This window comes from Cricetulus griseus, chromosome 4 (assembly GCF_003668045.3).
Source record: "Cricetulus griseus strain 17A/GY chromosome 4, alternate assembly CriGri-PICRH-1.0, whole genome shotgun sequence".
Classification (NCBI taxonomy): Eukaryota; Metazoa; Chordata; class Mammalia; order Rodentia; family Cricetidae; genus Cricetulus; species Cricetulus griseus.
Window position 1 is genome coordinate 132,955,619 of NC_048597.1, and position 26,215 is coordinate 132,981,833.

The 26,215-nt window shown below is 41.2% G+C and overlaps 1 protein-coding gene and 1 pseudogene across 1 annotated transcript; one reads left to right on the forward strand and one right to left on the reverse strand.

Annotated features, from left to right (window-relative positions):
• Window positions 1-804: 804 nt before the first annotated feature.
• On the reverse strand, window positions 805-1,743 carry LOC100751834 (olfactory receptor 7E24-like). Its single transcript, XM_027411653.1, has one exon. It carries the CDS (start codon window positions 1,741-1,743, stop codon window positions 805-807), a length of 939 nt encoding a protein of 312 aa, XP_027267454.1.
• Window positions 1,744-23,691: 21,948 nt separating this feature from the next.
• LOC100767362 lies at window positions 23,692-24,122 on the forward strand (annotated as a pseudogene).
• Window positions 24,123-26,215: the final 2,093 nt, after the last annotated feature.

Genomic DNA, 26,215 nt, shown 5'->3' on the forward strand with positions numbered 1-26,215 from the left:
GCTGCCATGGGATAAGAATGTGTCTGTTCTTTTTGTGTACGTCAGTCAGTTGAAGGATGTAGAAAGCTTACAGTTATTTTATTATCTTGTCTAGGATAAGGCATATTTATTCTTTGTTATTATGATCAAGATATTTGTCAATATTAAATCAAGCCATACATAATAATTTTTTTCGAGACAGGATTTCTCTGTGTAGCTTTGGAGTCTATCCTGGCATTCGCTCTGGAGACCAGGCTGGCCTTGAACTCACAGAGATCTGCCTGCCTCTGCCTCCCAAGTGCTGAAATTAAAGGTGTGCACCTCCAACACCCAGCTCATATATGATATTTTAAATCAATCCATACATAATATTTTTGTGCACTTCAAGGCAGTAAGAATACATGGTTTAGTTTCAACATACAGAAAATTTTGTATATATTGATGAACAATAAATACTTCTAAAACAGGTAAAATTACCATCATTCTGTTCAAAATTGTTATGTAGTTCCTCTGTGTCTATTTTTGTGGACTTCAAATGTTAGCAACTGTTTTGTTAAGAAAGGCATTGTCTTAGGGCCTCTACTGCAGTGATGAAACACCATGACCAATGGTGAGAAACTTTGTCTAAAATAAACAAACAAATAAAGCTGAATTTCTTTATACCCACTCTAGTAAAACATCATTTTGTTGTGGATAAATGAGGATAAATTAAAGTCATCAACTTTTAGATAGAATATGGATACAATGAGGCAGTATTCACAGTTCTAGGTGGTTAATTTTCTAAATTTTCCAATCTGTCTTAAATTAAGTCCATGGGACCCATTATTAAACAAGACAAAAGTGGAGCCTTTTTAGAGATCTGCTAATGTCCTGATTCCTCAGACTGTAAATGAAAGGGTTTAGCATGGGTGTGACCACAGTGTACATTAATGAGGCCACCACATTGTTGCCAGAAGAGTCAGACAAAACTGAACCAAAATACTCTCCAAGCCCTGTTCCATAAAATAAGCACACCACTGTTAGGTGAGATCCACAGGTGGAGAAGGCTTTACACCTCCCACCTGCAGAGGTGATTCTCAGAATAGAAGAAATGATTTTAAAGTATGAGACAAGGATCCCTGATAAGGGAAAAACACCAAGTATAATACCCATAACATATGTGAACATGCTATTATCAAATGTGTTGTTGCATGCTAAGCTTAGAAGTTGAGAAGGGTGACAGAAGAAATTAGGGATTTCCACATCTTTGAAACATTTAAGTTGTAAGGCGATAAAATTGTGAAACAGAGATTCAAAAAGGCTAGCTGAAAAAGATACTAAAACTAAGATGCCACAGCGACAAGGGTTCATAATTACTGTGTAATACAAAGGGTAACAGATGGCAACAAACCTGTCATACGCCATCACAGTCAGAAGCATACTATCCATACATCCAAAAATGACAAAAAAAGACATCTGAGTCAGACAGCCCACATAAGATATGGCTGTACTGTGGATTTGAAGGTCTGCAACCATGTTGGGGACTGTGGTAGAAATGAAGCCAGTGTCAGCCAAGGACAGAATAGAGAGGAAGAAATACATAGGAGTGTGGAGATGGGAGTCAGAGCTGACAGTCAGGATGATGAGCAAGTTCCCAAGGACTGATATCAGATACATGGACAGGAACAACCCCCATAGAAAGGGTTGCAGTTCTGGATCATCAGACACTCTCTTAAGATAGAATTCTAAAACATGTGTTATGTTTTTGGTTTTCATTTTCATCATCGCCCTTCTAAAAAGGAAAGGAATATTTGTTTTTAAAAGTCAAATATAAATTAACTGTGAATTTTAGATAATTTTAATTCAAATACTCTCATTTAAGGTATTCCATGTTCCTACAAAAGTATTTTTGGGTCCTACAAAGGTAATATTTGAAGTCTTTCATTACTACTTCATGTTATTCACTTCCTTATGTACACAAATAATTTATCTACATTCATATGAGCCAGATTATGAAACCATAGCCATTAAAGGAGAGGTCCATAGCTATAACAAAGTACAAGGCACTCTATGTAGACAAGAAGAAGTAATACTATATTCCTCTAATGAAAAGCATTATTCAAACTAAGGGAGCTAAGTATGCTACACAACCCTGATTTATTCTACTAAGGTGGTATCATTCCCTTTACCACAGAATACATATAATATGCCCTTTCCGTGGACTCATCGCAGACCAGACCAGGTGAGCCACCCCCTGCTTTTACCCAATTCTTGTCCTAAGCGCCATCCACCCAGATCCCTCCAGGCTCGTCCCTGCTTGAAACAGACACGCCCAGGTAGGGTGGAGCTTCCTGAATCTGGCTTGGTTCAGGACACTCTTCCTTCCCTTTCCGTGGACTCATCGCAGACCAGGTGAGCCACCCCCTGCTTTTACCCAATTCTTGTCCTAAGCGCCATCCACCCAGATCCCTCCAGGCTCGTCCCTGCTTGAAACAGACACGCCCAGGTAGGGTGGAGCTTCCTGAATCTGGCTTGGTTCAGGACACTCTTCCTTCCCTTTCCGTGAACTCATCGCAGACCAGGTGAGCCACCCCCTGCTTTTACCCAATTCTTGTCCTAAGCGCCATCCACCCAGATCCCTCCAGGCTCGTCCCTGCTTGAAACAGACACGCCCAGGTAGGGTGGAGCTTCCTGAATCTGGCTTGGTTCAGGACACTCTTCCTTCCCTTTCCGTGGACTCATCGCAGACCAGGTGAGCCACCCCCTGCTTTTACCCAATTCTTGTCCTAAGCGCCATCCACCCAGATCCCTCCAGGCTCGTCCCTGCTTGAAACAGACACGCCCAGGTAGGGTGGAGCTTCCTGAATCTGGCTTGGTTCAGGACACTCTTCCTTCCCTTTCCGTGGACTCATCGCAGACCAGGTGAGCCACCCCCTGCTTTTACCCAATTCTTGTCCTAAGCGCCATCCACCCAGATCCCTCCAGGCTCGTCCCTGCTTGAAACAGACACGCCCAGGTAGGGTGGAGCTTCCTGAATCTGGCTTGGTTCAGGACACTCTTCCTTCCCTTTCCGTGGACTCATCGCAGACCAGGTGAGCCACCCCCTGCTTTTACCCAATTCTTGTCCTAAGCGCCATCCACCCAGATCCCTCCAGGCTCGTCCCTGCTTGAAACAGACACGCCCAGGCAGGGTGGAGCTTCCTGAATCTGGCTTGGTTCAGGACACTCTTCCTTCCCTTTCCGTGAACTCATCGCAGACCAGGTGAGCCACCCCCTGCTTTTACCCAATTCTTGTCCTAAGCGCCATCCACCCAGATCCCTCCAGGCTCGTCCCTGCTTGAAACAGACACGCCCAGGTAGGGTGGAGCTTCCTGAATCTGGCTTGGTTCAGGACACTCTTCCTTCCCTTTCCGTGGACTCATCGCAGACCAGGTGAGCCACCCCCTGCTTTTACCCAATTCTTGTCCTAAGCGCCATCCACCCAGATCCCTCCAGGCTCGTCCCTGCTTGAAACAGACACGCCCAGGTAGGGTGGAGCTTCCTGAATCTGGCTTGGTTCAGGACACTCTTCCTTCCCTTTCCGTGAACTCATCGCAGACCAGGTGAGCCACCCCCTGCTTTTACCCAATTCTTGTCCTAAGCGCCATCCACCCAGATCCCTCCAGGCTCGTCCCTGCTTGAAACAGACACGCCCAGGTAGGGTGGAGCTTCCTGAATCTGGCTTGGTTCAGGACACTCTTCCTTCCCTTTCCGTGGACTCATCGCAGACCAGGTGAGCCACCCCCTGCTTTTACCCAATTCTTGTCCTAAGCGCCATCCACCCAGATCCCTCCAGGCTCGTCCCTGCTTGAAACAGACACGCCCAGGTAGGGTGGAGCTCCCCGAATCTGGGTACAGGCCACTCTTCATTCCATTCCCGGCGACCGATCCACCAAGAGGCCTAACGCCATCAGAGTGAGGAGGCTATGAGGAGAGGCAAAACCATCCAGAGCTTCTGACATTGAATTCCTGGCCCACACACACTACAGAGTAACAAGAGGAGATAGAGAGATCCTACCTGCACTCACTGGAAAAAGATATGGGAAGAAGACAGAATAAGAACCCGCTCAACAACAGAAAGACCAATATGACACCACCAGAATCTAGGGACTCCACTCCAGCAAGATCTGAAAAGCCCAACACAGTGCATGAAGAAGAGATGGACCTCAAAAATTATCTGAGCAAGATGATAGAGACCTTCAAAGAGGAAACAAGAAAATCCCTTAAAGAAATAGAAGAAAAAGTAAGCAAAAAATTACACGATATGGAGGAAAAGACAAACCAAAATATTCAAGAAATAAACAAATCTCTTAAAGAAGCTAAAGAAACCCAAGATAAAACAACCAAACAAGTGAAGGAAGCTCTTGAAACAGTTCAAAACATGAAAGCTGAATTAGACACATTAAAGAAAACACAGAATGAAGCGATGCTGGAAATGGAAAGGTTGGATAAACGAGCAGGATCTAAAGATGTGAGTATAACTAATAGAATTCAAGAGACAGAAGAGAGAATCTCAGCTATTGAAGACTCGCTAGAGGATATACATTCATCAACCAAAGAAAACCTCAAGACCAACAAATCCCTAACACAAAATATACAGGAAATATGGGACACCGTGAAAAGACCAAACCTAAGAATAATAGGTGTAGAAGAAGGTGAAGAAACACTGCTCAAAGGTACAGAAAACATATTCAATAAAATCATAGAAGAAAACTTCCCCAACCTACAGAAAGATATGCCTATGAAAGTACAAGAAGCTTATAGGACACCAAACAGACTGGATCACAAAAAGAAGTCCCCCCGACACATAATAATCAAAACTCCAAATCTACAGAATAAAGAAAAAATATTAAGAGCTGCAAAGGAAAAAGGCCAAGTAACATATAAAGGCAAACCAATCAGAATCACACCCGACTTCTCAATGGAAACTATGAAAGCCAGAAGGTCTTGGATAGATACACTACAAGCACTAAGGGAGCATGGATGTCAACCCAGACTACTGTACCCAGCAAAACTTTCAATCACTATAGATGGAGAAAACAAGATTTTCCATGACAAAAACAGATTTAAACAATACATATCCACAAATCCAGCACTACAGAAGGTTCTGGAAGGAAAACTCCAACCCAAGGAACATAACTACATGCACAAAAACACAGGCAATAGATAATCTAATATTGCCAAACACAAAAAGAAGCAGGAGAGCAAAATCCACACACAATGACACCACCAACAATAAATCCAAACCAAACAAGAACCAACGAACAATGGACATTAATATCCCTAAATGTCAATGGCCTTAACTTACCCGTAAAAAGATATAGGCTAACAGAATGGATACGAAGACAGAATCCATCTTTCTGCTGTTTACAAGAAACACACCTCAACTTCAAAGACAGGCGATACCTCAGAGTAAAAGGATGGGAAAAGATTTTCCAATCAAATGGCCTCAAGAAACAAGCAGGTGTAGCAATCCTAATATCTAACAAAATGGACTTTAAACTAAAATCAATCAAAAGAGATGAAGAAGGGCATTTCATACTCATCACAGGAAAAGTCCATCAAGATGAAATCTCAATCCTGAACATCTATGCTCCAAATACGAAGGCACCCACATTTGTGAAAGAAACATTACTAAAGCTCAAACCACACATAAAACCACACACACTTATAGTAGGAGACTTCAACACCCCCCTTACACCACTAGACAGGACCACCAGACAAAAACTTAACAAAGAAACAGAGGATCTGAAAGAAGTCATGGCCCAACTGGGGTTAACGGATATCTATAGAGCATTCCATCCAAACTCAAAAGAATATACCTTCTTCTCAGCACCACATGGCACCTTCTCCAAAATTGACCACATAGTAGGCAACAAAGCAAACCTCCACAATTACAAAAGAATTGAAATAACCCCCTGTATCTTATCAGACCACCATGCATTAAAGCTAGAATTCAGCAACAATACAAATGGCAGGAAACCTGCAAACTTTTGGAAAATGAATAACACCCAATTGCACCATTCCTGGGTTGAGGAAGAAATAAAAAAACAAATTAAAGACTTCCTAGATTCTAATGAAAATGCAGACACAACATACCCAAACTTATGGGACACTCTGAAAGCAGTCCTAAGAGGGAAGTTCATAGCACTAAGTGCCCACATGAAGAAACTAGAAAAAAGTCACATTAGAGAACTGACAGAACAACTGAAAACACTAGAGCAAAAAGAAGCAAACTCACCAAGGAGGAGTAGACGCCAGGAAATAATCAACCTGAGAGCTGAAATCAATAAAGTAGAAACTAGGAAAACATTACAAAGAATCAATGAAACAAAGAGTTGGTTCTTTGAGAAGATCAACAAGATAGACAAACCTCTAGCCAAACTAACCAAAAGGCAGAGAGAGAGCACACTAATTAACAAAATCAGAAACGAAAAGGGGGATATAACAACGGACACTGTGGAAATCCAGAGAATCTTTAGGTCATATTTTGAAAATCTGTACTCCACAAAATTCGAAAATCTAATGGAAATGGACAGTTTCCTGGATAAATATCACTTACCAAAATTAAATCAAGATCAGATAAACAATTTAAATCGACCCATAACCCCTAATGAAATAGAAGCAGTCATCAAAAGCCTCCCAACCAAAAAAAGCCCAGGACCAGATGGCTTCACTGCAGAATTCTACCAGAAATTCAAACAAGTGCTGATACCAATACTCCTCAAACTGTTCCGCACAATAGAAGCAGATGGGATATTGCCAAACTCCTTCTATGAGGCTACAATCACTTTGATACCCAAGCCACACAAAGATAAGAATAAGAAAGAGAACTACAGACCAATATCTCTCATGAACATTGATGCTAAAATACTCAATAAAATATTGGCTAATCGAATCCAAGAACATATCAGAAAAATCATCCACCACGATCAAGTGGGCTTCATCCCAGGGATGCAAGGATGGTTCAATATACGAAAAACCATCAATGTAATCCACCATATAAACAAACTGAAAAAGAAAAACCACATGATCATCTCACTAGATGCTGAAAAGGCCTTTGACAAAATCCAACATCCCTTCATGACAAAGATCTTGGAGAGAACAGGAATAACAGGAACATATCTAAACATGATAAATGCGATATACACCAAACCAATAGCCAACATCAAACTAAATGGAGAGAAACTCAAAGCATTTCCTCTAAAATCAGGAACAAGACAAGGATGTCCACTCTCTCCATATCTCTTCAATATTGTTCTTGAAGTTCTAGCTAGAGCAATAAGACAAGATCAGGATATCAAAGGGATACAAATTGGAAAGGACGAAGTCAAACTTTCACTATTTGCAGATGACATGATAGTCTACCTAAGTGACCCGAAAAACTCTACCAGGAAACTCCTACAGCTGATAAACACCTTCAGCAAGGTAGCAGGATACAAAATTAACTTAAATAAATCTGTAGCCCTACTGTATACAGATGATAAACTCAATGAGAAAGAAATCATGGAAACATCACCTTTCACAATATCCACAAGCAACATTAAATATCTGGGGGTAACACTAACCAAAAAAGTGAAAGACCTGTACAATAAGAACTTTGAGACTTTAAAGAAAGAAATTAAAGAAGATACCAGAAAGTGGAAAGATCTCCCATGCTCTTGGATAGGCAGAATTAACATAGTAAAAATGGCAATTCTACCAAAAGCAATCTACAGATTTAATGCAATCCCCATCAAAATCCCAACACAGTTTTTCACAGACATTGAAAGAACAATACTCAACTTTATATGGAAAAATAAAAAACCTAGGATAGCCAAAACAACTCTTTACAATAAAAGATCCTCTGGAGGCATCACCATCCCTGACTTCAAGGTCTACTATAGAGCCATAGTTCTGAAAACAGCTTGGTATTGGCACAAGAATAGACAGATAGACCAATGGAATCGAATTGAAGACCCTGATATTAACCCACGCACCTACGAACACCTTATTTTTGACAAAGGTGCTAAATCCATACAATGGAAAAAAGATAGCATCTTCAACAAATGGTGCTGGCACAATTGGATTCGAACATGCAGAAAATTGCAGATAGATCCATACTTGTCACCATGCACGAAACTTAAGTGCAAATGGATCAAAGATCTCTCCATAAACCCAGCCACACTGAATCTTTTAGAAGAGAAAGTGGGAACAACCCTTGAACAAATTGGCACAGGAGAACGATTCCTGAACATCACGCCAGAAGCACAGACACTGAGGTCTGCAATTAATAAATGGGACCTCTTGAAACTGAGAAGCTTCTGTAAGGCAAAGGACACAGTCAGTAAGACAAAACGACCACCCACAGAATGGGAAAAAATCTTCACCAGCCCCACATCTGACAGAGGACTGATTTCCAAAATATACAAGGAGCTCAAGAAGCTAGCCACCAAAACACCATACAATGAAATTAAAAAGTGGGGTGCAGAACTAAACAGAGATTTTTCAACAGAGGAATCTGAAATGGCTGAAAGACACTTAAGAAAGTGCTCAAAATCCTTGGCCATCAGAGAAATGCAACTCAAAACAACTCTGAGATACCACCTCACACCTGTCAGAATGGCTAAAATCAAAAATACCAATGACAACCTATGCTGGAGAGGTTGTGGAGAAGAAGGAACACTCCTCCATTGCTGGTGGGAGTGTGAACTTGTAAGACCACTTTGGAAATCAGTATGGCGGTTGCTCAGAAAAATGGGAATCAATCTACCTCAAGATCCAGCCATTCCTCTCTTGGGTATATACCCAAATACTGCTTGTCCATACAACAAGGACATATGTTCAACCATGTTCATAGCAGCATTGTTTGTAATAGCCAGAACCTGGAAACAACCTAGATGCCCCTCAACTGAAGAATGGAAAGAGAAAATGTGGTACATTTATACAATGGAGTACTACTCAGCAGAAAAAAGCAATGGAATCTTGAAATTCGCAGGCAAATGGATGGAACTAGAAGAAACCATCCTGAGTGAGGTAACCCAATCACAAAAAGACAAACATGGTATGTACTCACTCATATATGATTTTTAGACATAGAGCAAAGGTTTACCAGCCTATAATCCTCTACCCCAAGGAAACTAGAAATCATGAATGACTCTAAGGGATAAATGGACCCCAGGAATGGGAAATGGCATGAACTCCCGAGCTAATTGAGAGCATGAGGGTAGGGAAGTGGGTGCTGCCACAATAAGAGCACAAGATGAAGAGTAGAGGAGAAGAAATGGAGGAGCAGATATATTGAGTTGGGGGAAGAATAGAGGAGAGAGAGCAGGATGAGAGATACCATATCAGAGGGAGTCACTATAGGTCCGAGAAGAGATCTGGAACTAGGAAGATCTCCAGAGACCTATAAGGATGACACGATCTGACAGTCTGGGCAGTGGAGGAGAAGTTGGCCTAGAAACCCTTCCCCTAGAATGAGATTGATGAATACTCTCTATGCTATTCTAGAGTCCTCATCCAGTGGCTGATGAGAGCAGAGACAGACATCCACAGAAATACACTGAGCTGAAATCTGGAACTCAGTTGAAGAGAGGGAGGAATGAAGAACGAAGGGGTCTGTACCTGGTTGGAGAAACCCACAGAAACAGTTGGCCTGAAAAAGGGAAAGCATATCGACCCCAGATGCTCTTTGGGAGGACAGTACAGGACTAATCCAGCCCCCTGATCATGGATGCCAATGGGGAGGCCCCTGCACTCCTTGGAGCCTCTGGAGATGGACTGGCATTCTGCCCTGGTGGGTGGGAGGGACTTCGAGAGCCCATCCCACTTGAAGGGATTCGCTCTGTCTCTGAACACATGGGGAGGGGCCTAGGCCCAGCACAGGAAGATTTGGTGGACTTGGTGGAGCCCTGGTTGGGGTCCCTACCCTGCCTGGGGAGTGGCGGGTGGATGGGGTGGGGGGTAGGTTGGAGGTGGGGGAGAAGGAATGGGGGTGGGGGAGGGAGAGGGAGAGGGAAAGTACATGTGAAAATATTAATAATTTAATAAAAAAAAATTTGAAAAAAAAAAAGAATACATATAATATTGTTCAAGAGCTGGAAATACTATTTGAACAGTAAATTAGTTGACACAGTCATATCAAAGTATGCTTGTAAACCCAATAGCTGGAATATTGAAACAAAGAAAAATCTAGAAAATCTACTATTTTAGAAAAGGGGAGGACATGTTGGGAGTGAGATGGGCAGAGTATGTATTAGGAAGTGAATATGGTCAAAGTTCATGCTACCCTTAAAAACATAATTATTAAAACAAAGGTTGTATGCAACAAATAGACAATAATAAGATTTTAAATTAATATCCTTTTGTCAGAATAAAAGAAGTGTTTTAAGACAGCCTGGGCTATGTAGAAAGTAACTTTCTCCAAAAAATTTATAATTTGAAATTATATTTATAATTTATAATATAAATTTCTATAATTTATAATAGTATAAATTTGTAATTTATACTAATACTATAATTTATACTATTAAGACATTATAGTGTGGCATTTCCTTCCAGAAATTAATCATGAATCTGACTTACCTTTTAAGAGGATGATTTTAAATTATTTAATATGCAACTCCTTGCTTTGGCTTTGATAAGGTTCAATTTTTCATAAAAGTTAATCAATTAGTTGAAGATAATTACATGACACCAAATGTGGCATTGACCTTCACTGCTCCTGGTTAATTAAAAGACAATAAATCATATGTGTTACCTTTGTAAATTTAAAAATTATACATGTATATTTGTATCAAAACAAAAACATACTAGTTTTTATGTTCTTACTGTTTTTACCGAATTCCATTTCATATATTAATACTGTCATGCTTTTATGACACTAAGACCACTGATGTATATTTTAAATCCTCGGGAGCAAGGGCGGCCCACAAGCCTTATTCTAGACCCTATTTCTAAATTAACATATAGCATGCACACCTTTACTTAAATGTGGATGATTGTCTACTTCATCTTCATCTGCTTAAAGAAAACAGCTGAAAATTTTGTCAGGTCACAGTATTTGAACAGGTGAAATAAACAACACAAATTATCTGAACGAATTTAACCCAACACTAACTCACATGTGCAAAATACAAAAGGATAGAAGTATTTTAAACTTTCTTGTGAGTTATATCATTCACCTCATGTACAAGACACATATAATTAACACCTACCTTATATGGTTCTTGTATAAATACAGTTTTAAAATATTTTAGGAAAATGACAATCAGTACTCAATCTCACTAATCAACATATTTATAATATTCATACAAATATCCAGACTACTGACACCAATAATTTAAATTTAATAAGTCATATTTCAGGTCTTCAAAATGTGTTTGTTTAGATGCACATACTACTAGGTGTTCAAGTGTTTATTTAAATACAGTGTGCTACAATTATTGATACTAACAATAAGCAATATTTATGGAATACTTTCTAAATATCAGGTATATGCAAGAAAATTTTCCACCTTGGTCAAGTTTAAATATAAGAATTTAAAATCTACATATTCCGTCATATCTAATATTTTTGACATACGAACGTGAGGCTGACTCAGAGTTGGTGGAAACCAAATTGAATAAGATGTCTGAATCCTCACTTAAAATGCCATTGTCCTCAGAGTAAAATAGATTATATTGTTATTCTCACTGCTGCCTTCCCAACTTGTTGAAGACATGCAAGACTTCTCCATATCCACCATCTCTCACAACTCATTTACTCAAGCTTCTCTTTCTGAGTCATGAAGAGGCAATGGAGATTTGATTACCATTGTACCTAGTGTCAGATGAAGGCACACTCTGTGCCCCCATCATAGATATAAAGAGTCAGAAGCTTCTACAGGCTTATTATTGACAGTTTCATGGCCTTAGAGGTTCACTGAAGGAGTTCATAATTACACAAATGGGACCAGCTTGGACTAGTCTCTATGGAATTCATGATATTGGTGGAAGAGAAGAAGAAACTAAATATCCACAGTATGTCTTTGAACTCACTGTACTTAGATTAAAGTATTATTATGAATCCCTGTATATGATCCTATGTACATTAAAACTCTATCTAATTTGTTTCCATTAATGCTTAGGAATTTGACACACATCTGTGATCCAGTAATTTATGATGAAAAGAAATGAGATTTACTAATTCTAGGCCAGTGTGGGCTGCACAGTTATTTTCAGCAAATGGAGATTACATATGGGGTCAATGTACCCCAAATCTTGTATGATTATAAACATATGTACACTCTTCAATGATACCAAATTCATTCACATTATTGTGAAAGTATCAACATGGTACCTCTGAAACATTTCATTTTTCCACATAGAAAAAAATATTGATAAAGTCATTATTCATAGCAGTGTTAAAATCTTGAAATGACCATTAATTATGAAAAATTTGCTAGATTTTAATGTATTAAAAGACAGGATTTATTGGCCTACACTTATGCTCCATCCCTTTTTATCCAAACTATACTGAAAAGGAAGCTTCATGTTTAGAGGTGTCACTGTGCTAATAAAAAGTCTACTCAGGGCACTTTTGATGATCATTTTCTCAAATTGTAGGAGAAGATATTCAGACTGTCATTTATAAACTCACCACCATCGTAACAGAAATTATATCGAGTTTGTGAAACTGAAATGGATATCAACATGATTTCATGATGATAATGAAACAAATTTCTGACTGAGCCTCCCTATTGTGGAGTGAAATTCTTCCCACTGCCTCTTAAAATAATAAAAGTTAGATACTGTCCTTAGTCCAGGATATTTCTGACATCTCTTCCCTGGTCCTCTTCCCTGTATCTGCACCATCCTGTCCATGATGGTAATGTCTCTTACTTTTGCTTCCAGCAATCTCCCATAGTGAAGCCATTCTCCACACTTTAAAGGAAAGTCTTCCCTACTCCTTTAAGGCCCATTATGTCTCTGACACAATGTACTGTTGCTTTATATTGTTCTCTCTAAAGGCCTGATCATGATTCCCCTGGTCCTGATCCTTTTGTCCTCATACAGCTCATCATTCATGAATGGTGATGACATGTCAGCTCCTTTCCTGATTCAACCCAACATCATGTAGGTAGCTGGCAAATAGAATGCATGTTTTAGTCCTGTGTTTGGTTTTGAGACAGGGTTTCTATGTGTAGCCTTGGCTGTCATGAAACTCACTATGTAGATCAGGTTGGTCTCAAACTCAGCGATCCACCTGATTTTGCCTCCTGAGAGCTGGAATTAAAGATGTGAGTCAAAACCATCCTGATATGTTTTAGTTTTAAAGTTGTTCAGAGTACCTCACCCAATCCTGGAAAAGGAATGACCCTGGTAATTCAGAGTTGCATGAGATGGTCCATTATGAAATGGAGTGAACATATGGTAGGCTTCCTCTATGCAATGCTCGGTGGTGTCATGAACTTGCAGGATTCTAGGCTTTTACTTAAAGTATTGCAAGAAGGTGGGGTTGGATAGATGGCTCAATGGTTAAGAACACTTGTTGCAATTGAGAACATGGAAAGAGGGGGGAGTAAGCTATGAGAGTAAGAAGGGAAGAAAAAGGAAGGATCCAAATTGAGAACATGAGAAGAGGGGGGAGGAAGCTACAAGAGTGAGAAAGGAAGAAAAGGAAGGATGCAGAGGTCATGAGTAAGCAGAAAGGTTAAGTCAGGTGTAGATTAGAAGAAAGGACATATGATAGGTAGGATTTTAGTTGGGGGTGGTAGGGGAGGAAGGGAGGGAGAAGGAAACTGGGATTGTCATGTAATTTAATCTTGTTTGTAATACAAATATATAACAAATAAAAAACCAAAAAAAGAACACTTGTTGCCATTTGATCTACACTGCTGTCTTGCCTTCAAGATATGCTAGAGGAGGAACTGGGAAGAATAGAGAGGCGTGAACCATAATCAGTATGTGAGAAAAAACTATTTTCAATAAAAAGAAAAGTAAATATATGAATAAATAGCTAAACAAATAAATAAAATATATATTGCTCTTCCAGATGATAGGAGTTTGGTTCTCAAAACTGACATGATGGACAATAATCAATCGATCTGCAATAATCTCTTCTGATTTCACTGGGCACCAGTCATACCTGTAATGCACACACACATATATGGGCAAATACATACAACAAATGAATAAATACAAAGATATTAAAAATAAATATTGCAGCTGAACATACATGTGTTTCGAATGTACCATTAGTTGAGCCTTAGTGATGTGCATTACTGTGTAAATGTCACGACTAACAGTCACATAAATTAATAAAACAATTCCATCAGTCCTGAAGTTTTCATGCTGATTCTTTCCAATCATTTACACAGATTCTTCTCCCAGTAATGATATCCACTATTATATCTGTCAGAGTCATGAGCAGGAGAATAAGTTGTAAACTGAGTCTTCAAAAGTAACATGAAAAAAGGGAACTAGTGAAATAATCCTGGAAACCTTCCTTCTCCTAGGCTTCAACAGAACATGCAAGAGAAACATGAGATGCAAGAGAGGAGAGGTGCCTGCTGTGTAAATTTCCTATAAGGAAAGTATCCTTATGCTACAACACTATTTGGGCTTTTATTGATTAGATCACTAGTCCACTTCTACTCTCAGAAACGTTTTCCTTTATTTAAACCTGTCTTTATTTCTCACCATTTGTTTCTGGTACAAACTTCTGTCCTGAATTGTAAACTCAGATCTTCATCTTTTCACTAAGCATAGTTTTTCTTTGAATTCCCTATATAGTCTTATGGTTGCTGATAAAATCTGATTATACTTTCTCTAAAACTCTGGGCATTCTCAGTGTTTCTCACACTTCCATGCCAGTATTTTGGCATGCCTGTCCCATTAATTTCCCTCCATACATTAATAAAAATGTCCAGAAGAGGTAATGATTGTGGATTTGCAGACTCCCTAGAAGATAGTAGCCCATAGAAGGTGATGTGTTACAACCTGGGTCTCTGGGTCTATGAGGCAGCTGAAGTATCCTTGTAATGCAATTAACAAGAATCTGGGGATACACAGACAGACAGGCCCACATGACATGATATAGAGAACCTACAAGTTGCCTTACTGATATCATCAGACCACTCTGTTATGATCAGGAAAAACAAATGCAAGTGGAACTGGATCGAAGATTGAAGAATGGAAACTTTTTTCCTCCAATTTTTTATTTGAATTAGAGACAAGATTGTTTTACATGTCAATCCCAGTTCCCTCTTCCTCTCCTCCTCCCCTGACACCCCCAACTAACACCCTACCCATCCCATACCCTTTCTTCTCCCAAGGGAAGGTGAGGCCTTCCATAGAGGGTCTTCAGAGTCTGTCATATTCTTTGGGATAGGGCCTAGGCCAACCCCCTTGTGTCTAGGCTCAGGGAGTATCCCTCCATGTAGAATGGACTCCCAAAGTCCATTCCTATGCTATGGATAAGTACTGATCTACTACAATAGGCCCCATAGATTTCCGAGGTGTCCTCATTGACACCCACGTTCATGGGGTCTGGATCAGTCCCATGCTTGTTTCCCAGCTATCAGTCTGGGGACGGAAAGTTCTCCCTTGTTCAGGTCAGCTGTTTCTGTGGGTTTCACCAGCCTGGTCTGGACCCCTTTGCTCATCAGTCCTCCTTCTCTGCAACTGGATTCCAGTTCAGTTCATCGTTTAGCTGTGGGTATCTGCTTTTACTTCCACCAGCTGCTAGATGAAGGCTCTAGAATGGCATATAACTTAGTCATCAATCTCATTACCAGGGGAGGGCATTTAAGGTAGCCTCTCCTCTGCTGTTTAGATTGTTAGTTGGTGTCATCTTTGTAGCTGTCCAGACATTTCCCTAGTGCCTGATTTCTCTTTAAACCTATAACATCTCCCTCTTTTATGGTATCTCTTATTTTGTTCTCCTCTATTCTTCCCCCAACTCAACCTTCATGCTCCCTCATGCCTCCTCACCCCTCTTTTTCTCCCCTTCTCATTCTCCAAGCTCACTCTCTCCTCCCCCATGCTCCCAATTTGCTCAGGAGATCTTGTCCCTTTCCCCTTCACTGGGGGACCATGTATGTCTGTCTTAGACTCCTCCTTGTTTCCTAGCTTCTCTGGCTGTATGGATTGTAGGGTTGGTAATCCTTTGCTCTATGTCTAAAACCCATATATGAGTGAGTACATACCATGTCTGTCTTTTTGTGACTGGGTTACCTTTCTCAGAATGGTTTCTTCTAGTTCCATCCATTTGCCTGCAAATTTCAAGATTCCATTTTTTTTCTACTGAGTAGAACTCCATTTTGTAAATGTACCACTTTTTTTTATCCAAAGAATGGAAACTTTTTATCTTGATGAAAAGTCACAACATGTATCTTCCCCCTTGGGAAATGCCACAGCACTAAATTGAAAGGTTTTCTCACTTCAGGTGAGTGGTGTAGCTCTGTTTCTGGGGAAGGTTTTCCCAACACAAGTGTTACAGCTCTAAAGAGAAAGGAATCCTGGCAGTTGAGAGTCAGTAATGAGTACAGTGTACAACAAACCTCACATAAGAGATTAATTGTGAGTGACAAACCAAGGAGGGTGACTGCCTTTGCTCTGCTCAGAAGATGCAGAGAACTGAACAGAAGACAGGCTTTATATAGCATCTCTTGGGGGTGGAGATTCCAAGGGTTCAGATTGACAGATATTCAAGTACAGAGCTTTGGCTTTTTACTCTATGGGCAAGGGGCTGGTTCCAGTCTTTAGTGTAGTGAGAGTGTTTTGTGGTTGGAACCTGGATTTTTGGAGGTCCTCAGGGGCATGTCCTGGCCACTTACACACCTTGAGGGCCTTACAGAAACCCACACCTAGGGACAGTACTTTAACACTTGAAAGGCAAAACTTGGAATTCAAAGCTCTTAGAAGGACTTTTAAAGTATGCAATACTACACCCTTACTGGTCAGTAACCTCAGAATACACCTCTCCTGTCAATAAAGAAACTGAGGATCAGCAAATACTAGAGAGTCCAGGACTTGTGGAAAATGAACCAGGATACCATGCCAGGCTACCATGATCATGCACAAAACTGGCTTCAACCCATCTGGCATTTTTTGTCTAATTCCCACAGATGTAACCTTTTTCACTTGTTTAGAATAGATCTTGTGGTGGTTTGAATAAGAATGGCCCCAATAGGCTCAGATATTTGAATACTTAATCATCAAAGAACAGCACTATTTGAAAAAGGATGAGGGGTCTGGCCTTATTGGAGGAATTTTTGTCACTGAGGGAAGACTTTGAAGTTACAAAGTCCAAGTCAGGCTGTGTCTCTCTCATCTGCTGCCTAAGGATCCTTGTGTGGAATTCACAGTTACTTTTCCAGCACCATGTCTATCTGCATGCTGTCATGCTCCCTGTCATGATGATAATGGACTCCATCTCTGAAACTGTAAGAAAGCCTCAGCTGGTTTCTTTCAGTATAATTTCTATGCTCATGGTGTCTCTTCTCAGCAATAGAACACTGACTAAGACAGAAGTTCATACCAGGGAGTTCGGTATTGCCTCGCCATGTTTCTTGTTGTCAGATTGTGGACTTTGGGATTTTGGATTGCTAACAGTGTTAAACACTTTAAGTGTAGTTTAATGGGCCATACTAGTAGGAACATGGAGGACAGTGGTGCTAAGATCAATGTAGATTATGATGGCCCAGCTCAAGAGGCATTAGTGGAGAATAATACTATTAAGTGTGTTAAAGACTGTTCTGATATTTTGGCAAGGAATGTGATTATTTTCTGCCCTTGTACAAAAAAAATATGCCTGAGGATAAATTGAAGAATTATGGATTAAAATATTTAGCAGAGGAGATTTCTAGACTGGCTAGTATTGCCTGTGTTGCCTGGTTATTAGTAGCCATATTTATGATATTCATAAATATTTAGATATTCTAAAATAAAAAGAGCAAGCTGAGCAAGGAAAAATACAAAATGCACAGCTTGAGAAGAAAAGACCAGGACCTGTAACAGAGCTAAGTTCTGTGCTCAGGGAGATAAAAAAAAAAAAACAAGGAAAAGTCTGTTGCTAAATAGAATAAAGGGAATGGTGACCTCTGGTCAATCCCTAGCCCAGCTAAGATTCAAAATTGTGAAAAGGGATAAAAGAAAATCTTAAGAAGTGACCAAAACCAAAAACAACAGAAAGCTGATGCAAGTATACTTGAACCAGGAGCCCTGTTCCAGTCCCAGTAAGCAGCAAAACTTGACAGATTCAACTATATGATTCTTTTGAGTCAAGGGTACAGGAAATGGGTTGTGGAACCCCTACTGGGGATATGGAAGCCACTGAAGCCAGCCATATGTCAAGGGTGGCCCACATGGAGGCCCAGAGAGGTCATTAGGTGAAGCTATGAAGGTAATGCCTGGATTTACTTGGAGATTCCTATATGTTGGAGATGCCAGAGTTGTGGGATACCTGCTAAGAAATGCTATAAAACAGTTGTAGAGCCAGCCCACGAGAGACAGGTGTGCTACAGTCATGACTCTCACTTTATAAGATTCTTTATAGGTGCCTTTCTCCAATTATTAGAGGAATATGGGAATGTTAAATGAATTGGATAGTGTGCTAGAATATTCTATGTCAACTTGACACAAGCTAAAGCCATATAAGAGAAGGGAAACCACAATTAAGAAAATGCCTCCAAAGATTAGACTGAAAGCAAGCCTGTAAGGGCATTTTCTTAATTAGTGATTGATGAGAAAGATCCTAGCCCATTGTGGGTGGTGCCACCCTGGGATGGTAGTTGTCAGCTCTATAAGAGAGCTGGCAGAATAAGCAATGCTGATCAAACCACTAAGTGGCAGCCCTCCATGACCTTGCATCAGCTCCTGCCTGAAGTTGGAAGTTTTCTGTTCCTCCTGTCAGTTTCCACAGCCAATTATGAAGTAACATTCTGAGGTTTAATAACAATTACAATTGTTTGGCCAATGGCTCAGACATATTATTGGCTAGGTCTCTCTTATGAATCAACCCATCTGTATTGATCTACATATTGCCATGAGGCTGTGGCTTACCAGTAATTCTCCAGCATGTTACTCTTCCAGCAGCTACCTGGCATCTCTCTAAATAAACCTCCTTTTTCCATAACTCTGTTTGGATTTCCCATCTAGATATATTCATCAAAACAGCTTCATTCATCAACAAATAAAAGCAACATATTTTTGCAGCATACAGAATGACATCCCACACCATCTCCACTTTCTGTATTACTAAAAAGAAAGGTTTTAACTCTAACATAGTAAAATCATATATACCAAAACAATTGTCAAGTAAGAATTATAGTTACAATATTTAGTTCATTTCCATTTGGCAAAATTAAAGAAAATACTCTATCATCTATCCTATATTTGTGAACCTAAAGTTTTATATCTAATATATCTTTTATCATAACTAAGGAAAACTGTATCTGTTTTCAACTCCAGCAAGGACCCCAGAAGGATATAATATTACCTAAGTAAACTGGAATTGCATTGTAAGCAACTTCCAAAACTCTAGAAATGATAGAGATGTCTGGCTTCCTGGACAATTACCAAAAGTACTTCTGTAATTTTGGGGCATCCATCTTCAGCCTATAGGCCCATAAAATCTGGCAGACTTTTCAATGAAGTAGGAAATTTAAAGATCTGTTCTGTCTTGTACTGGCAAAGTTCATCAGTTGCTTTCTTCTCTGTCCTGCAGAATGTCTGGCAGTTTCTTCTAAGAAGTAGGAATCCTGAAGGACCATTCCACCTTGTTTTGGCAAGTTCAGCAGTCACTTTTCTGTTTGTCCTGCATGTCCAGTTTATACAGCATGCAGTCAAGTAGTCCAAATAGAAATTTCTTGCCCCAAAGGCTAGTCTTACCACATTAAAGGCAAAATCCATAAGGAGCTTCTGTGCTTATCATCCTCTTGCAGTAATTGGTGATGCCAGGAGCAAACACGTCTCACTGTCAAGAAAAGTCTAAGTTCTTAAAATCTTTTAAATGCCATATTCTGTAGGGCTTTGAAGTGTTTCAAGATTACCTATCCAACTGAAATATAACTCAGCATATCTAGAAAACCTAACTAACATGACTACAAGCTTGATTATTACATATTACTATTAATTTTTATTTTTAACTACATATTACATTTTTGTAAATGTTTTATTAGTTCAAATTAGGAAAAGGCTTGCTTCACATGTCAATCCCTTCTCCCTCTCCCTTTCCCTCTCCCTCTCCCTCTCCCTCTCTCTCCCCTTCTCCCTCCCGCTACCCACACCCCATTCACCCTCCACTCCCCAAGCAGGGTAGGGCCCTCAATGGGGGCTCCCCAAAGTCCCCCACATCATCCTGGGCCAGGCCTAGGCCCTCCGCCACGTGTCCAGGCCAAGAGTGCATCCCTTCACTTGGGATGGGCTCTCAAAGTCCCATCTTACACCAGGGAAAATACGAATCTACCACCAGGGGCCCCCTAGAGTGTGGAGGCCTCCTCATTGACATCCATGTTCAGGGGTCTGGATCAGTCCTGTGCTGGCCTCCCAGACAGCAGTCTGGGGTCCATGTGTTCCCCTTGTTCAGGCCAGCTGTTTCTGTGGGTTTCACCAGCCTGGTACTGACCTCTTTGACCTTCATTTCTTTGTGTGCCTTGGTTATCAAAGTGATTGTAGCCTCATAAAAAGAGTTCTGCTTCTATTGTTTGGAACAATCTGAGGAGTACTGGTATTAGCTCTTGTTTGAATTTCTGGTAGAATTCTGCAGTGAAGCCATCTGGCCCTGGGCTTTGGTGGCACATGCTTTTAATCCCAGCACTCAGAAGGCAGAGGCAGGCGGATCTCTGTGAGTTCGAGGCCAGCCTGGTCTCCAGAGCAAGTGCCAGGATAGGCTCCAAAGTTACACAAAGAAACCATGTCTTGAAAAACCAAAAAGAAAGAGAAAGAAAGAAAGAAAGGGGAAGGAAGGAAGGAAAGAAGGAAGGAAGGAAGGAAGAAAGAAAGAAAAAAAGAAAGAAAGAAAGACTGGAGAGATGGCTCAGCCGTTAAAAGCTAGGCTCACAACCAAAAATATATAGTATGTTTTTAATTGAACTATATAAACACAATGATTTAAACAAAAGTAGAAATGTACATGCAGTATAACAAAATTGACCTTAAAGTTGAATCAATAAACTTCTGGTTGTCTTTATTATATATCTCTTGTATGTCTGTCTGTGTCTCTCTGTGTGTTTCTTATAGTTCTGTTGGATGGAGAAACGTCTAAAATGGAAGGGAGAGTGAGCTGTCCTGACATCACAGCCAGACACACAGAACACTGTTTTTCTTCAGGCACATGGTCCACTCTGAGCCACCCATCTGAGCTCTGGCACCCCACTTCAGGAAGCCAACATGGCCTCACCATGGCAACTGTTTGCTGCTGTTTCTTTGGTGATACCAGCAGATCCCAAAACAGAAGCCACAAGTTTCCATGTAATAACCAATGGCTTTCTGTAGTGCAAGCACACTACAGAAATACACACACACACACACACACACACACACACAGAGAGAGAGAGAGAGAGAGAGAGAGAGAGACTTTGGCTTAAGACCTGTATCCTCTTACAGGGGAACTGAATCCCTTTGGCTAGGCCAGATCACCCAGAGAAACTCCACAACCTCCATCTGTTCTCTCAACCCTGCTGGAGGAAAACTGACCTCATCCCTTCCTCACTCTGGAGCACTTGCTTCCCTCCAAGCTTGATTAGTTGATTAACATCTGTTTGAAGTCCCAGGCTCCTGATCCTGTTCTCTGTATGGAGGTGGAGAGGGCCTCAGAGTACATGCAGGAAGGAGAAATAATGCCCTGACCCAGGAGCTGCCTTCTCCTTCTGAGGCCTACATTAAGCAGTTGTTTCAGTTGTTTGTACACAGAGAAGGGGAAAATAATTGCCCCAGTTGTCCCTGGTTGGGGTCTGCAATAAATGGAAGTTCAGCTCCTTCCCTATTCATGGTATGTCTCCTTCTCTGCAAGTAAATTGTATAAATGAAACACCCAAAAACTCTCATTAGCCTTTTGGAAACTGTTTTAACATAAAAGGGAACTGAATGCTTTTGGAAGGACTAAAAGCAGCACAGTGAGTCTGGTTACTCAAAGACCTGGTGAATTGCCTGTTCCCTTGGTAGAAAAGTTCTGTGAGACATGTAAGGTATTTACCCCCATAGACACAGATGTCCCCTCAAAACAGTAAGCCACTAATATTGCCATTCTCATGCAGTAATCCAGACATAGGGACAGAGCTCCATAAATTAGAGGTATCTGAAAGGACAAATAGTTTTCAACTTTTGGAAATTCCTCACAAAGTGTGCAGCAGCCAAGATAGGAGATCAGAGGAAGGCTGGAGCTTCAGGTCCAGAGCAGTGTCAAGGGAGCCATGACCTCAGACCCAAGAGCACCATCAGAGGTTGGCCTGAGTTTCAGGCCCAGAGCATCAGCATCAGGGGGAGGCCTGAGCTTCAGGCCCAGAGCAGCATCAGTGAGAGTCCCAAATCCTAGTCTGAAAGCAGAGTCAGAGAAAGGGTAGAGCTTCAAGCCTGGAGTAGCATAAAGGGAGCCATTAGGCTCAGACCTGGGAGGAGCATCAGAGGTAGGACTGAACTTCAGGCCAGGAGCAGCAGTGTCAGAGGGAGGTTCACGATTCAGGCCCTGAGTGGCACCAAGGGAGCCACAGCCCCAGACCTGGGAGCAGTGTCAGAGGGAGACCCCAGCCTCAGGCCCACAAGCATGGGCTGATGGATACGTGAAACAACAGAAGCAGTTTCCCAGCAGTACCTCCAGAAACTATTGCAAAAAGTTCCTCTGGGAAAGAACACCTGTGTCACAGCCAGCATCCACTGCCATTTCTCATTGGAGATACCCTGCTGCTACATGGACCACTGGACTCTCAGCCCTACCTACACCTCCAACGGGAGGAGCATACACCCAGGGCTATAACCCCACCTGCACCTCAAGGAGTGACCAACTGAGCATTGGGACCACTTCCACCAGGAGGAGAATTCACCGAAAGTTCTTCTCTACTTGTGCCTGAAGGAGTGGTCAATTGAGCCACAGCCCCCAACTATACCAATTGGAGAAAGAGGGAGCCCCTGAAGCAAAAGCTCCACCTATACTGATTAGAGGAAGCAATGCATAGCAACAAGATAGGAACACACTCAACAATATAAAGAGCAATACAGCACCACTAGGAACTAAGTGATGCTACAACAGTAAGACCTGAGAATCCCAACACAGATGAAGTAGAAGAAAATGACCAAAAAAATAACTTTATGAGGATGATTGAGGCATCAATGATTAAAGAGCAAATGAGAAATTCCCTTAAAGAAATGGAGGAAAAGAAAAACAAAAAAAAAAAAGATATTGACAAATCCTTTAAAGAAAATGAAGAAAAAGCAATTATGATTTATGGAAATGATTTAAGACATATATGATATCTGAAATAGAGGCAATAAAGAAAACACAAAATGAGAGAATTCTGTAAATGGAAAATCTGGGTAAATGATGAGGAACTACAAATGCAAGCATAAACAACAGAATACAAGAAATGGAAGAGAGAATTTCAGTCATTGAAGATAATTTGGAGGAAAAAGGTTCATTGGTCAAAGAAAAATTTAAATCCAACAAAATCTTAACACAAAACAAGCACAGAATCTGGGAAACCATGAAAAGACCAAACTTAATATGGGACGCAAGATGGCAGCCACCACAGGCTCAGGAATAAAAGTCCCTCGAAATTTCCGACTGTTAGCTGGAAGAAGGCCAGAAAGGAGTAGGCGATGGCACAGTTAGCTGGGGTCTAGAGGATGACAAAGACATGACACTTACGAGATGGACAGGGATGATAATTGGGCCTCCAAGAACAATTTATGAAAACCGAATATATAGCCTTAAAATAGAATGTGGGCCTAAATACCTGGAAGCACCCCTATTTGTAAGATTTGTAACAAAAGTCAATATGAGCGGCATGAGCAGTTCAAATGGAGTGGTAGATCTAAGGGCCACGGCAGTGCTGACAAAGTGGCAGAATTCCCACAGCATCAAAGTCATCCTGCAGGCACTTGATGATGTCAAAAGAGAACATGGAGCTGCCGCCGCCGCCAAAAGGACAGTATTACAGCAATTAGTCACCAAGGCCCTGGTCTCCTCTCCCCAATCCAACCTAAGTCTTCATTTTCCACAGTAGTGAATTTTCATCTTGTAGACCTCAAAGTACTGGAGAGCAAGCTCCACTCGGACTTCATCCAGAGACACTGTTCTGATACTAATTTCTTGTCCATTTGAAATACCTAAGCTGTGCTGTGTAACATCTGTCGAGTGTAACTGCTGGCTGCCTAGTTGAACTTCTGGGATCAAGAAGGTGTGTTGAAATTGGTTTCTTTTGGGAGTGGTGGGCACAGATAACGCAATTGTGAACAGATACGTCACACAATCACCTGCTGCTGACACGTGGCCTGGGTCTGCCTTTGCCTGCCCCACCCTCCTGCCACAGCTTTGTGGTAGCCCTTAGAATAGATGGGAAGGCTTCAGGTAGCAGCCATGGGAATACTGGCGGGCTTGGGGGTGCTTTGGCTTCACCCCTGCTTTCTTAAGTCTTAAGTGATGCTTCATCCAAGCCATTACCCTCTCTCCCTCCCTCCTGCCCTTGATCAAAGCTTAGATTGTAACCCTCCCCTCCCTCTGAAATTGGCCGTGGGTGAGGAATTCAGGGCTTCCCGTCTCCCCACCTTTATCAAGGGGTGCTGCTCTCCCCCTCTTCTCAGCTCCCTCATTACCCACACTACCCCACATTGCTGTGGCCAGAGCCATGAGATGAGGTTGGAAGAGCCTGGTCTTCTCACTTAGCTCTTGGCCACATGCTCACTTGCCACCAGCCTGGGAAGGTGGTTCCGGGTCCTCGGCCCTGCTGCCACCATCAGCTGATGCACTTTGAGCTCAGGTCTTGAGGTGAACAGAGCAGTCAGTCATGGGGCAACAAACCTGCCAGTGCTCAGGGTCCTTGGTGGCTGCACCTAGAGAAAGGCCATGCGGAGAGTCCTCAGTGCACAGGGTACTGAGTCGGTTCCTTTTCTCATAATGGCTTTGCTTTTACATACTGAAGTGGTTTGGACAGGACTCCCTGGCCACCCATCAGGTCTGAGGTGGAACCTGACAGCTGGAACAGAGGCCCTAACCCTGCAATCTCAGGTTTCAGTGTTGCTGCTCCTCAGACCCTCAGCAGGGACCTGGAGGATCTCTGTGTCATGAGTTTTCAGATGGGTGGGTCTGGTCTCCTGGCTGGTTGCCACATTGCCCACTCTGTTCAAGACCACTAATTGTTGAAATGTGGATGCATAGCGAAACAAAGGTAATTTGTTATGTTGCAAAAAAAAAAAAAAAAAGACTATGGATAGAAGAAGAAGTCAAACTCAAAGGCACAGAAAATATTTTCTACAAAATCATAGAAGAAAACTTACCCAACCTAAAGAAGGACATGCCTATGAAAATACAAGAGGTTTACAGAACACCAAATAACAAATAGACTTGACCAAAAAGTCCCCTCACCACATAATAATCAAAACAATAAACATATAGAATAAAGAAAGAATATTGAGAACTGCAAAGGAGAAAGGCCCAGGTAACATAGAAAGACAGAGCTACCAGAATGACACCTGACTTCTCAACATAAACAATGAAAGCCAGAAGGTCCTGGTCAGATATTATGCAAATTCTAAGGGACCACGGATGCCAGCCCAGACTACTTTATCCAGCAAAATTTTCAATAACTGTAGATGGAGAAAACAAGATATTCCATCATAAAACCAAATTTAAACAACACCCATCAACAAAACCAGCCCTACAGAAAGTACTAGAAGAAAAATGCCAACCCAAGGAGAACACCTATATACACAAGAACACAGGAAATAGATGACTTTACAGCAGCAAATCGCAAAGAAGGGAATTGAACACACAATGACATAACCAACAACAAAAACAAAAATATCAGGAAATAGCAATCACTGATCATTAATATCCGTTAATATAAATGGTCCCAATTAACCTATAAAAAGACACAGGTTAACAGATTGGATACAAAAACAGAATTAATCCTTCTGCTGCATACAAGAAACATGCCTCAAACTCACAGACAGATATTACCTCAGAGTAAAGGATTAGAAAAAATTTCCCAGTCAAATGGACCTAAGAAACAAGTTGGTGTAGCTGTCCTACTAGCTAACAA

What these genes read in the sequence shown, in the direction of transcription:
- LOC100751834 (XM_027411653.1), bottom strand. Translation starts at nt 1,743, where the DNA reads ATGATGAAAATGAAAACCAAAAACATAACACATGTTTTAGAATTCTAT.